At 41.6% G+C, this 14580-nt stretch overlaps 1 protein-coding gene across 4 annotated transcripts in view; it reads left to right on the forward strand.

The window, feature by feature from the left end:
- The window catches only part of DNAH14 (dynein axonemal heavy chain 14), a 599282-nt gene that overhangs the window by 345242 nt on the left and 239460 nt on the right, over positions 1 to 14580 (forward strand). For all 4 annotated transcript variants that reach the window (XM_075925276.1, XM_075925277.1, XM_075925279.1 and 1 more), the window contains 4 exons: positions 464 to 716; positions 11304 to 11424; positions 12228 to 12457; positions 13714 to 13830. In XM_075925276.1, coding sequence (XP_075781391.1) covers positions 464 to 716; positions 11304 to 11424; positions 12228 to 12457; positions 13714 to 13830 — 721 coding nt within the window. The remainder of the gene's footprint in view (positions 1 to 463; positions 717 to 11303; positions 11425 to 12227; positions 12458 to 13713; positions 13831 to 14580) is intronic.

The following is a 14580-nucleotide window of genomic DNA, read 5'->3' on the forward strand; positions in this document are numbered from 1 at the left end:
TTAGGGGGGAACAGTATGCATGCACTGAAGGCTACATATTTAGGGATTCTCATCAGTACTAGCCTCCATTTTTGTGATCACAATTTTAAAGTCACAAACTTTGCACTCCAGAGCTAAACTGTTACTTTTGGCGCAGCCATGAGTAAAGGATGTTGCATAAATTGCACCACTCTATAAGTAACACCAGGAGACGCCATGATTCAGGGATACAGCTATGAATTGCAAATGAGCAGCAAGTCTCTGCACCAAGCACCCTCAATGTCAGTTTAGCTACATTACACAGTAGTGTGGTTGGAGCCAAGTTTTGCATGGTCCCTGTCCTTTCTGACCACTTGCTCTGGGATGGAGGGAGTAAGTAGGAATACAATTATTATAATTAGTTAGTGGTCTGATTCCTTGTGTGTGTCCCATCTGAATAGAGCTTTCTCAAGATCTCATATAACTCATTTGATTTAATTAACAGGATCCAACTAATCTGGGATGGGAACCTTATGTAAAAACATGGCTATTAAAAGTTTCCAGAATAATTACACAAAGTGGTTTGGAGTATCTTGAAAGTTTATTTGAAAAAAGTATGAAAAAAGGACTACATTTTTTAGATACATACAAGAAAATGCTGCCATTTCCCGTGCAGCAGATGCAAATTGTAATGAATCTCTGCAGAATCCTTGGTGCTTTTATCGATATGATGAGCAAAAAAGAAGGCTTCTTCCAAAGTGAGTAAATAATTAATTTATAATTAATTTAAAATTATTTCTCATTTTACTGTAGTTTTATTTTTTTTATGTTGAACATATAATTACTCATTTAATTAGTTTGTATTCACACACTTGTTTCCTTGAGAATGGACAAAACTAAAATGACTCAGCCGCTTACATGTATAGACTTTGAAAATGTTTTCCATTGTTTGCATTACTCTCTTAAACTATTTGAAAATACAGTACCATTTATGCCACTTTTGAGTCTTGTGCCTCCACATTGAATCATGCAGAAAAATCCCTTAGCCTTTAAGCTTTTTGGCCCTCTGACATGCCTTCAGGATGGTTCTGAAGTACAATTATTATAATTAGTTAGTGGTCTGATTCCTTGTGTGTGTCCCATCTTTTCATTTTGAAGCCAGTGGCAAAAATAAGCCTCCATCTTTATAGTCTGAATAGAGCTTTCTCAAGATCTCATATAACTCATTTGATTTAATTAACAGGAATTTAATTTATCTCCTCACCAAGAAATTCTGTGCTATGGGTGATCTAATAACACAGGCCATCCTCAGACCTTGGACTAGAGTCCGTATTTGGCCACATAGCCCCATGCATGAATATTACATAATTTGCTAGTCTCTGTCTCCATTGCCTACAAACCTGGTGAGTCCATCCACTCACTTAGAAAGATCACTTCAGTTATATCACAAGTCTTCTGGAAATCCATCGTGACAGGGTCATCCTTGTCAAAACCAGCTGGCTAAGGTAGTTCTGGTTCTCAGTCCAGCTGAGAATATCAACCCATCAACATTCAGCCATTTACAGATCTGTTAAAGTAACGTAACAGCACCATTGGACATCCTAGCTCAGGGCCACAAGAACTCTAGGGTTGGCATTTGGATGGTCCTCATATGCTGAGTACTCATGTTCAATGGTGGTTCAATCAAAATAGGAGGAATTCTATCAGGTGATGCTGTTCAGACAAGTGGAAATGTTCTCCTTTTGGTCAAAATATCTATAGAATCCAGGGTGCTTTTTTCAGCTCTCTACAGGTTCATCTGTCAACTATCAGTTCTTTTCATTTTCCTACCAAGGACCAAACTATTTTCATTCATCCTACTATGACTAAAATCTTGAAGGGACTTATTAGTTTCTTTCCACCATGATGAAGGACCTCAGTCTCATTCTTTGACTCTCACCAAACCTTTTGAATCATTAGCCATATATTGTGTGTCCTATCTCTCAGCAGAAGTTTTAAGAAAGGTGATCGAGCTGGGAGCACTCATGGCAAATCCATCATATATTACCTTCCATAAAAAGACCTTTCTTCACCGATATCTGAAATTATTGTAGGGATTAATTTTGGTTTCTAAAAAGTCAAAACATCCACTTACCAATATTATTTTCCAGAATCACATGGCTCTGAAGAGACAAGGAGACTTCGCTCTCTAAATATCTGATGAGCACTAGCCTTTGTCTACAGAGAACAAAAGCAAGTAGAAAGACCCCTATCCTTTTTGCTGCCATAGCAAAGAATTCAAGAGATCGGAGAGATTCTAAATGTATGATGGGTTTCAACATCGTTACCAATCAGCTCTTACTTCTTTGATGATAGGATGAAGAAGGACATTCCATCACGGCACATCTAGACTAGCTTTCAATTTTGAAAGAAGGTATGCAAATTCATCGTGAATTTGCATAACTTCTTCCAATCATTTTTTTGAAAGAGGTTCTTTTGAAAAAGAAAGTAGTCTGTATGCAGTTCATTCAAGAAAGAACCTTGTCAACCTGATTTTTTTTTTAGGAAGAACGGTTTTTTCGAAAAGGGTTTTTTTCTCGAAAGAACCTTATCTAGACTACTTTCTTTTTCGAAAGAACCTCTTTTGAAAAAGCAATCAGAAGAAGATAAGCAAATTTGTGCCAAATTTGCATACTATCTTTTGAAAGTGAAAGCAAGTCTAGATGTGCTCTCAGAGTGCAAGTAATCTCTAAAGCATTTTTGCATGACTTGCCTTTATTGTAAATCTATATTACAGCTATCTGGAGCTTCTTACACACACCTTTGCAAGGTTTTATGCTTTAGCCCAGTCTTTTACTGCCCATAAAATGTTAGGGACAACAATATTACAGACAATCATAACATCTGCTTTTTTTTCATCCGCCTCCTGTTTGACCATGCTTACTAATTTCCCACATATAGAATTTACATAGGGACCATCACTTGAAGAACAAATGGAGATTCCTTACCTGTTACTAGTGGAGGTTCTTCAAGATGTATTCCACTACCCTCCTTCCATTCCCAATGCTGTGGATCATAGCTAGATTTGTTATAGAAGAAGGAACTTGAGAGGCATTGATCTGCATGGCCCTTGTACTCCTGGTTCAGAGCATGAGGAGAATTACAGTGCATATGCAGACCACTGGAAACTGCTTACTAAAAATCTCTGGACTAAGGTGCAGATGTACATGCAAACCAATGTGTGGAATATAGATAGGGACCACATATCTCAAAGAACCTCCAATAGTAAGAGATAAGTTAGTATCCATAATTGTGTAATTTATGGTCTGATTTCACCATCTTTTATCCTGTTGAAATATATATCACTCATGAAAATTAGACAGAAATCAGTGCAACTATTTATGTGGTAAAGTTTTTTTCAGATTAAGAATAGGTGACAGAATTGGGAACATATTTCACTTTCCTGAGTTTCAAAGTATTTTCTTCCCAAATTTATTTGAAATAAACTGTAAATATTTCACATTCTTCATTTTAGTTTGGGTAAAAAATTAAAATATAAATAAAATTAAAATTAAAATATAAATACTTTTAAAATTATGCTTAGATCGATGTATATACAAAACACATGTTGTACTTGAATTGATATAGAATTTTTTATTCTATTATCTTTTTGAAAACCAAAGATTAGGTTTTTATATAATTTAAAATACGTCATTCAATTCTAACATATATGTAATTGATAAATAATACAAGTTTAGTGCAACATACAGTATGTTTGGTATTACAGTCCCTAGGAAATACAGACCATAATACTAGTATCTTTCATAGTTTTATAAAATTTAAAGCAAGAAGGGGCTATCAGCCTATCTAGTCACAGGCCACCATATTACACTGATACATTCTTTTATTAAGCCCAAAGCCTTTGGTTTCCCAAGGGCTGATGAGCTTCAGTCTAAATTAACTGATATGTGCCATAGTCAAAGAGCAGGAAAAACCAAGGTGCCAGAAATGCTTGAGGTTCCTGCAGTGGCAGGGAAACGATTAGGTAAAATATATCAATATATCCCAGCAGGCATACCAATGAAAAAGTGATTTTGAGAAAGAATTCCTGATTGCCATGTGCTACAGAGGAAGGTAGAAGAAAATCAAGGCCCTTGAAAATCTGGAAGAAAATTCCTTCCCAATCCCAAATCTGGTAATCAGTATTGGTCCTAAGCACTTTGTATGTCTAGACTACATCCCGCTGTCGCCAGAGGGATGTAAATTAGAGATACCAAAATTGCTAATGAAGCAGGATTTAAATATCCCGTGCTTCATTAGAATAAAAATGGCCTTCGCTTTTTGCCGCCATGGCAATTTGCCAGCAAAAAGCAGCAGTCTAGATGAGGATCAGTTGACAAGGATAGCCTTTTCCGACCGATCCTGTAAACCTCGTTGCACGAGGCATAAGAGAGCGGTCGGAAAAAGCTTTCCTTGTTGACTGATCCCTGTCTAGACTGCCGCTTTTTGCTGGCAAATTGTCATGGTGGCAAAAAGCAGTGGCCATTTTTATTCTAATGAAGCGTGGGATATTTAAATCCCCACTTCATTAGCAATTTTGGTATGTCTAATTTACATCCCTCTGGTAACAGAGGGATGTCATCTAGACATACCCTTTATGAACACACACCAGAAAGTCATTTAGAATGAGAATTAATTACCATTTCAGAACACTGCTCCACTTCCTCCAGAGCACTGTCTTCTGCTGTGGCCAATCTCTGATGACTTGGAAGGAAGTAGGGACAGAATATATCTTCCAGTTGTGCCCTGGGGAAAAATGAAACTCTGATGCTTAAGATTTGATTATCACCATTATCTTAATGCAGAACTGCAAGTATATTGAACCATGTTAAGGGAAGTGCAAGCATTCCTATTCTCCCTATAGCCCATGAAAGAAAGGATTAATAGGTTGATAGATTCCAAAGCCAGAATGGACCCTTTCACCATACATCCTAATATCTGCATTTACAGGTCCTAGAATTTGTCCCAGAAGCTTAAATAAAACATATATTTTTAAGCATAACTTACAGATAAATCTATTTTCATTTAAAATGCACCAAGTGATAACAAATAGACCATCTTACTTCACATGATGAAAGTGTATATGGAGCTGGCACAGAGCCATATGCATGCAGGGAGTTCCCCTAGTTCTACTAACAAAAATGTAGATTGTATCATAGAGAGGGTCCAGAGAAGAGCAACAAGAATGATTAAAGCTCTTGAGAACATGACCTATGAGGGAAGACTGAAGGAATTGGGTTTGTTTAGTTTAGGAAAGAGAAGATTGAGGGGGGACATGATAGCAGTTTTCAGATATTTAAAAGGGTGTCATGAAGAGGAGGGAGAACATTTGTTCATCTTGGCCTCTGAGGATAGAACAAGAAGCAATGGGCTTAAACTGCAGCAAGGGAGGTTTAGGTTGACATTAGGAAAAAGTCCCTAACTGTCAGGGTAGTCAGACACTGGACTAAATTGCCCAGGGAGGTTGTGGAATCTCCATCTCTGGAGATATTTAAGAGTAGGTTAGATAAATATCTATCAGGGATGGCCTATACAGTATTTGGTCCTGCCATGAGGGCAGAGGACTGGACTCGATGACCTCTCGAGGTCCCTTCCAGTTGTAGTATTCTATGATTCTATGAACTTTTGTGGGCACAACCCACTTCTTCAGATGAATGGAGCAAGGGGTCCAGAGGTATAAATAAATAGCAGAAAAAAAAAGGGATGGGGAGGGAAAGAAGGGAAAAAATCTTGTCAATTAGGGTATGTCTACACTACAGCATTAATTCGAACTAACTTAGTTCGAATTAGTTAATTCGACCTAAGCTAATTCGAACTAACGCATCCAGACTAAAAAACTAGTTTGAATTAGCGTTTTGCTAATTCGAACTAGCATGTCCACATTAAGTGGACCCTGAACTGGGGTTAAGCATGGCCGGAAGCAGTGCTGGCAGGGCATCAGATGAGGACTTAGAGCGTGGAGCTGCTGTCTCAGGCTAGCTGAGGGCTGTGCTTAAAGGGACCTGACCCCCACCCCGGACAGACAGTTCTCAGGGGTGTCCCGCTTGCAAAGCAGTCCTTGCTTGGATTGCCCGGAGTACCCACACTGGGCACATCACAGCACTCGGCCATCAGCCCGGCTGCACTTGCTGTAGGCTGCCATCTGGAGGGGAGGTCAATCAAGGGGCTTCAGGAGAGTTTCCACCCCGAGGAGCCCGCAGAGCCAGCCCAGTCCTCCCCATCGGGGGCTCGTACCCCATTCTTCTCTCACCTCCTTCCACTTACCCCACCCTAGACCCCTTTCCTGATGTACAAAATAAAGGACAATTGTGTTCAAAAATAGAATCTCTCTTTATTGAACAAAACTGGGGGAGACTGGGAAAAGGAGGTGGGAGAGGGCAAGAGAGAGGATGGGATAGGGGAGGGCAACTACAATGATGAGGGGTTTGGAACAGGTCCCATATAAAGAGAAGCTAAAGAGACTGGGACTTTTCAACTTAGAAAAGATGAGACTGAGGGGGGATATGATAGAGGTCTATAAAAGCACGAGTGGGGTGGAGAGGGTGCATACAGAAAAGTTCTTCATTAGTTCCCATAATAGAAGGACTAGAGGACACCAAAGGAAAGGAATGGGTAGCAGGCTTCAAACTAACAACAGAAAGTTGTTCTTCACAAAGCAAATAGTCAACCTGTGGAACTCCTTGCTGCAGGAGGCTGTGAAGGCTACAACTAGAACAGAGTTTAAAGAGAAGTGAGATCAATTTACGGAGGTTGGGTCCATGGAGTGGTATTAGCCAGGGGGTAGGAGTGGTGTCCCTGCCCGATGTTTGTGGAAGGCTGGAGAGGGATGGCACGAGACAAATGGCTTGGACACTGTCTTTGGTCCATCCCCTCCAGGGTCTCTGGGGTTGGCCGCTGTCGGCAGACAGGCTACTGGGCTAGATGGACCTTTGGTCTGACCCAGTACGGCCATTGTAAGCTCAGGGCTCAGGGTCGGGGGTCTCAGTGGACCACCTTGATTTTCATGCAAACCTGCTCCTGGGTGGCCAGGCTGGCAGCTCTCCTGCCCAACACGGCCACTTTCCTGTGCCTAGTGCGGAGGTCGTGGACGAGGTGCACGATGTCCGCACTAGACCAGGCGGGCGCCCGCCTCTTGCAGTCCCGGGCAAGCTCCCGGGAGCCGCCAGCCTGGTCCCAGGAAGAGGGGGAGCTCTGGGAGGCATCGGGTGGCTGTCTTGAGCCGTGCCAGGTGCAGGGTCTGCTAGCTGGGTGCTGGCAGGCTTGCACCTGGCACGGGCACCATAGCCAGCACGTGCCCCTTTAAGGGATCCGGGGCCAGGAGGGGGGCAATAGAGTTTTCTTGGTGTTGGCCAGAGTGGCCACCAGGGAAAGCTGGGGAGGGCTAACCTCCCACTATTTCGAATTAAGGGGCTACATACCCCTTAATTCGAACTAGTAAGTTCGAACTAGGCTTAGTCCTCGTTGAATGAGGTTTACCTAGTTCAAACTAAGCGCTCCGCTAGTTCGAATTAAGTTTGAACTAGCAGAGCGCTAGTGTAGCGCCTATCAAAGTTAATTCGAACTAACATCCGTTAGTTCGAATTAACTTTGTAGTGTAGACATACCCTTAGAGTGTCCATGTTCAATTAGGCTAATAGAGTGGGCGGTAAGTGCTGAATACTTAACTTTTGATGTCATTAGGGTGTTGAATGTAGCGGCCTATCCAGTTCAGGTCTTTGTTCAAACCTTGATTAAAGGTGTCAAATTTGCAGATGAAGACAAATTCTGCAGTTTCTCTTTCCAGCTGTTTTTTAAAATTGCTTTGTAATAGCATAGTCACTTTTAGATCCATTAATGAGTATCAGGGCAGGTTAAAATATTCTCCAACATGTTTCTGTGTGTTACTATTTCGAATATCTGATTTGTGTCCATTAATCCTTTGTCATAGAGACTGTCCAGTTTGGCCAGTATACATGGCAGAGGAGCATTACTGGCACTTGATGGCATATATCATACTAGTGGATGTATAGTTGTATGAACCTCTGATGTGGTGGCTTATGTGGTTAGGTCTTGTGGTGATATCACTTATATAGATATGTGGACAGAGTTGACACTGGAGTTTATTGCAGGGGTGGGTTCCTGGGTGAGTATGATTGAGATGTGCTGTGTGGTTTCAATGAATTTGTTTCAAGTTAGGGGTTGTCTGTAGGTGAGGATTGGCCTATCCCCCAAGATCTGTGAGAGTGAGGGACCATTTTCCAGGATAGACTGTTGATTGTCAATAATGCACTTGAGGGGTTTCAATTTAAAAATTTCAAAAATCAGCTGGAAAGAGAAGCTGCGGAACTTACCTCGTTCTGCAAATTCAACACCTTTTAATAAAGATTTGAACAAAGGTCTGAACTGGATAGGCTGCTACATTCAACACCCCAATGACATCAAATTTAAGTATTTAGCATTTACAGCCTACTTTATTAGCCTCATTAAACACGGACACTCTAAGTGACAAGATTTTTTTCCCTTCTCTTTCCCTCCCCATCCCCTCTTTCTCTATTATTTGTACCTTTGGACCCCTTGCTCCATTCACCGGAAGAAGAGGCTTGTGCCCACAAAAGCTCATGATACTATCTAGGGGTATGTCTACACTACCCTCCTAGTTCGAACTAGGAGGGTAATGTATGCATACCGCACTTGCTAATGAAGCCCGGGATTTGAATTTCCCGGGCTTCATTAGCATAAGCGGGGAGCCGCCATTTTTAAATCCCCGCTGCTTCGAACCCCGTGTAGCGCGGCTACACGGGGCTCGAACTAGGTAGTTCGGACTAGGGTCCTATTCCGAACTACCGTTACTCCCACGAGGAGTAACGGTAGTTCGGAATAGGACCCTAGTCCGAACTACCTAGTTCGAGCCCCGTGTAGCCGCGCTACACGGGGTTCGAAGCAGCGGGGATTTAAAAATGGCGGCTCCCCGCTTATGCTAATGAAGCCCGGGAAATTCAAATCCCGGGCTTCATTAGCAAGTGCGGTATGCATACATTACCCCGCTAGTTCGAACTAGCGGGGTAGTGTAGACATACCCTAACAGTTTTTGTTAGTCTCTAAGGGTATGTCTACACTACAGCACTAATTCGAACTAACTTAGTTCGAATTAGTTAATTCGAACTAAGCTAATTCAAACTAGTGCATCTAGACTAAAAAATTAGTTCGAATTAGCGTTTTGCTAATTCGAACTAGCATGTCCACACTGAGTGGACCCTGAACTGAGGTTAAGGATGGCCAGAAGCAGTGCCGGCAGGGCATCAGATTAGGACTTAGAGTGTGGAGCTACTGCCTCAGACTAGCCGAGGGCTGTGCTTAAAGGGACCCGACCCCCACCCCGGACAGACAGTTCTCAGGGTTCCCCGCTTGCAAAGCAGTCCTGGCTTGGAGTGCCCTGAGTGCCCACACTCCGCACATGACAGCACTCGGCCATCAGCCTGGCTGCACTTGCCGCAGGCTGCCATCCGGAGGGGGGTCAATCAAGGGGCTTCAGGAGAGCTTCCACCTCGAGAAGCCTGCAGAGCCAGCCCAGTCCTCCCCATCGGGGGCTCGTACCCCATTCCTCCCTCACCTCCTTCCACTTACCCCTCCCTAACCCCCCTTCCTGAGGTACAAAATAAAGGACAATTGTGTTCAAAAATAGAAACTCTCCGTATTGAACAAAACTCGGGGAGACTGGGAAAAGGAGGTGGGAGAGGGGAAGAGAGAGGGTGGGAGAGGGGAGGGCAACTACAATATTAGGGTTTTGGAACAGGTCCCATATGAAGAGAGGCTAAAGAGACTGGGACTTCTCAGCTTAGAAAAGAGGATACTGAGGGGGGATATGATAGAGGTCTATAAAACCACGAGTGGTGTGGAGAGGGTGCACAAAGAAAAGTTCTTCATTAGCTCCCATAATAGAAGGACTAAAGGACACCAAATGAAATAAATGGGTAGCAGGCTTCAAACTAATAACAGAAAGTTCTTCTTCACAAAGCAAAGAGTCAACCTGTGGAACTCCTTGCTGCAGGAGGCTGTGAAGGCTAGAACTAGAACAGAATTTAAAGAAAAGTTAGATAAAGTCATGGAGATCGGGTCCATGGAGTGCTATTAGCCAGGGGGTAGAAATGGTGTCCCTGACCTCTGTTTGTGGAAGGCTGGAGATGGATGGCACGAGACAAATGGCTTGGTCATTGTCTTCGGTTCATCCCCTCCAGGGTCCCTAGTGTTGGCCACTTTTGACAGACAGGCTACTGGGCTAGATGGACCTTTGGTCTGTCCCAGTACAGCCATTCTAAATTCAGGGCTCAGGGTTGGGGGGTCTCAGTGGACCACCTTGATTTTCATGCACACCTGCTCCTGGGTGGCCAGGCTGGCAGCTCTCCTGCCCTAGACTGACACTGTCCTGTGCCTAGTGCGGAGGTCGTGGATGAGATCCACGTTGTCCGCACTAGACCAGGCGGGCGCCCGCCTCTTGCGGAAATGGGCAGGCTCCCGGGAGCTGCCAGCCTGGTCCCGAGAAGAGGCGGAGGGCTGGGTGGCAGCGGGTAGCTGGCTCGAGCCGTGCCAGGTGCTGGGTCTGCTGGCTGGGTCCTGGCAGGCTTGCACCTGGCACAGGCACCGTAGCCAGCCCGTGCCCCTTTAAGGGGTCCGGGGCCGGGAGGGGGGCAGACGAGTTTCCCTGGTGTTGGCCAGAGTGGCCAGCAGGGCAAGCTGGGGAGGGCTAGCCTCCCACTAGTTTGAATTAAGTGGCTACACAGCCCTTAATTCGAACTAGCTAATTCGAACTAGGCGTTAGTCCTCGTAAAATGAGGTTTACCTAGGTCGAATTAAGTGCTCTACTAGTTCGAATTAAGTTCGAACTAGCGGAGTGCTAGTGTAGCACCTATCAAAGTTAATTCGAACTAACATTTGTTAGTTCGAATTAACTTTGTAGTGTAGACATACCCTAAGGCTCTACTGGAACATTTAAAAAAAAAATCAGTTACAGGCTAACATGGCTTCGGCTCTGAGATCATCAGTCATGTAGTACGATTCTTTTCTTTTCCTGTGTTGGTAGAAGCCAAAAGGGCTTTTAACTAGAGTATATTAGGAATAAGTCATAAAAACATTTTGGCAAAATGTAGTCCCAATGTCAATTCAATGTTTTCAAAGTAGTTGTCTTTTGAAATTCCATAAAATTCGTAATGCAAATGAGATGTTTCAAAGTTGATTATCTAGTAAACTAAAATTGGTATGACTGTGGTTTGTGTAATCTTAGATATTTATTTCATACGTATGTTAAATGCTGTCTCTTGACATTTTTGTAGGTGTTGAAAGTCATCACTATGTTCCAGGTACTTCAAAAGTACTCCAGGCCCAGTACCTCAGCTCCCAACTAACAGTTGAAGCCAAAGCAGTGATTTCAAAGGCCTCAGTAGCAAAGAAAAGGTCAGGCAATGACTTTAGATTTGTTAACAATGAGCTATTATTCTTTCAAAAAAAGGGAAATGCCTTGATAAAGAGTATATTAATCAAATTGGATAATTAGGAGCTTGTCTATAAAATTAGTCTTTTTTGCATTTTAAAGAACAGGCTACCACAAAGTTCTATGTTGGCCCTAACTTTTAGTATCTGCATGTCCAGTCTTTTCCAAACTACATCCTCAACATGTGTCTATGCTAGTGATATCTGCCTCACTGCAAAATTGAGATGTTGAATAAAACTAATTAGTTGTTTGTTCAGATTTCTTTAGTTAAAGAACAATCTGACCTTTTTATCTGAGCCCCAGTAAAGTTGGTTTGTGGTGCATTCCTCCAGAATAATTATTTAGTTCACATCATGTGATCGTGTTCTTTGACCCTCAACATATTCATGACCACCAGCCAATACTATCTTGGAATTATGTTAGACCATATTCTCACATTTAAACAGCACCTCATAGTGCACTAGCAAAAATTGAGTAATGCTCTTAACATATCCTGTCTTATTAGGACTTTTTGAGAAGTCTTGGCAGTATTACTACAGAATTATTTACCATCTGATACTCAACAGGTGTATAATATATTGCAAGCCACTTGGCTATTAGTAACTATTTTGAAAATATCTCCCTACCAGTTCTTATGTTTATAAACCTACTGGGTGCATATTAACAATTTGCAATATATAACTTAATTACTTGCAATGAAGCACTTGAATACAATAATAATAGCCTGTTATACCACTGAACTTTATTTCTTTTTCATTCATTCCAGGGAAGATCAGAAATCATTTTTGGAAAAGTATCCTGACAAGTTGCCATCATTGTTAGGGAAACTCTATGTCTTTGCATTTACTTGGGCAGTTGGAGGAGTTTTAAGACGAGAAACTGATTATGAGGAGGAATCCCTGATTGGCATAAATACCACAGATGAGTCTCTTGTAAATGTAACACGTGGTTTCAGTAACTTTGTTCGTGATATATTTGAAGGAGAACCACCTATTGGTATGTTGTGCTACATGTAGTATGTTATATAGCATTCATTAATTTTACAGTGTTTCTATTTTAATTGGATTGAAAGTTTTTTATATTTTAGAATAAAATCCTATAAATAAAAAATCTTCGTGTAAGGACTTAAAAGCTATCTGTTATATATGGCTTTGTACACTTTTTAAAATGTATATTACTTAAAAACTAAATGGGTTTCCAACATGGAATTCCCAGATTTTCTCCAAACAATAATTTTTATTCATCATATTCAGACAAAATCACAGTTATTAATACTACTGTGAAGTTGTCAGGGTAGGCCAGCCATGGTTTCCACTTCAGCTGATTGCTAAAAAAAAATCTGTTTATAAAGCAACAGTAAATACATGTAATTCCAGAGTTGCTATTTACTTTACATTTAGAAGTTTTACTCATTTGCCGAATGTCTACAATGCAAAGAAACACTTGTAGCAGAGTATATCTACACAGGAATTAGACTTTCACAGATGGCCTGTGCTAGCTGGCTTGGGCTTGAACTAAGGGGCTATTTAATGGCAGAATAGACATTTGGGCTCGAGCTACAACCCAGTCTCTGGGACCTTCCCTCCTCACAAGAACATAGAGCCTGGGCTCTAGCCTGAGCCTGAATGTCCACACCACAACTAAATAGCCCCTTAGTCTGATCTCTGTGAATGCAAATCAGCTGGCAAGGGCCCACCACAGGTTTTTAATTGCAGTATCAAGATTCCCTCAGAAACCTAGTCTGATGACTATGGGGCTAAAAATAGCGCTGTAGAGGTGCCCACTTGAGCTAAAGCCCAGGCTCTGAGCCTCATCTCCCTTGTCAGGTTTCAGAGTGCAGGCTCCAGCTAGAGCAATTATTTTTACACTGCTATTTTAGTCCCATAGTGTGAGCCTGAGACAGTTGATAAGGCTTTGAAACACACTCACATGGGGCGAAGGGGTTTCAGTGTAGCATACACTTTCAGATAATCAACATGTATTTTTGACCTTAAAATGAAAGGTAAGAAGGATAGATGGTTGGCATATTTCTAAAAATCTAGAAATATATATATGCATATTTAATTTCTTTGAGAAACAAATTATATTGACTACTGAAAAAAATTTATGTTCAGTTGTTTAGCTTTACATCACAAAACTTAGAGGCAATTGAAAACTATGAAATCTCTAATTCCTCTGTTTGACATCAAATTCTAATGTGTACCAGCTGAGGATTTGTCCTTCTGCTTCACTATCTGTTTCTAACTTTACAGGTATTCAGTTCCCAGCTGGAAACAGGTTTATCTTTGAGTATTTTGTGGATTTACAAACATGTGACTTTGTACCATGGACAGACTTAGTTCCTACCACACAGTTTCTAATTCAGCAAGGTAAAATTCCTTGTGAAAATCCTTAGTAATGTATGTCTACTTTATTATCTCAGGGTGACTTTTTTTCCCTTTAAATGTAGTGCTTACATAAATGAAAGATTCACACCACTATAGATTGGAGTCCTCCATTTATTCTCAGAACAAATACAGCATTTCCGGCCATGGTGTAAACTGTCCCCTTGGTGTTCATCAAGTATATCTCAAATTTGATTGGAGAACACCATCTGCATGGGTGGGAGGATATTTCAGTTTGTAATCATCCATTTCTTAATGTCTGTACTGAAACAGCCAATAATGTTCTCCTTCAGGTGCTGGTTTTTGTGTGTATTCACTCAAGGTGCACATGTGCTCCATATGCCTGAGACCTGAAAATTGTTCACTAGCAGAGTACATTACTCTGTGCCTGTGCTTTCTCTTCCTTGTTTTCCTAGCCAATGATATAAGAGCTGGCATAGATCAACAACCCTTGTTTCCTTTCCACTACCTATGGTCTGAGGCAGAATTGTATTGTATCCACAGCTTTAGGTAGCCTTTTTTTATTTTGGTGTAATCAGTCATAAATAGTTTAGCCTGCTCTTTTATAAGTTTATTTTAGGGTTGGAGACACATTTAGGAGCAAGAGGTCTTAAATATCTCTGACCTTTCAGACTCTCATGTACAGAGTGCCTAGTATACTCAAGATCCCAAGGTTCAAGATCTGTGCGATATGCCCCCAGACTTTCCTGATCAGTGACAAACCCCTCAGTTTTG

This window comes from Pelodiscus sinensis, chromosome 3, assembly GCF_049634645.1.
Source record: "Pelodiscus sinensis isolate JC-2024 chromosome 3, ASM4963464v1, whole genome shotgun sequence".
Classification (NCBI taxonomy): Eukaryota; Metazoa; Chordata; order Testudines; family Trionychidae; genus Pelodiscus; species Pelodiscus sinensis.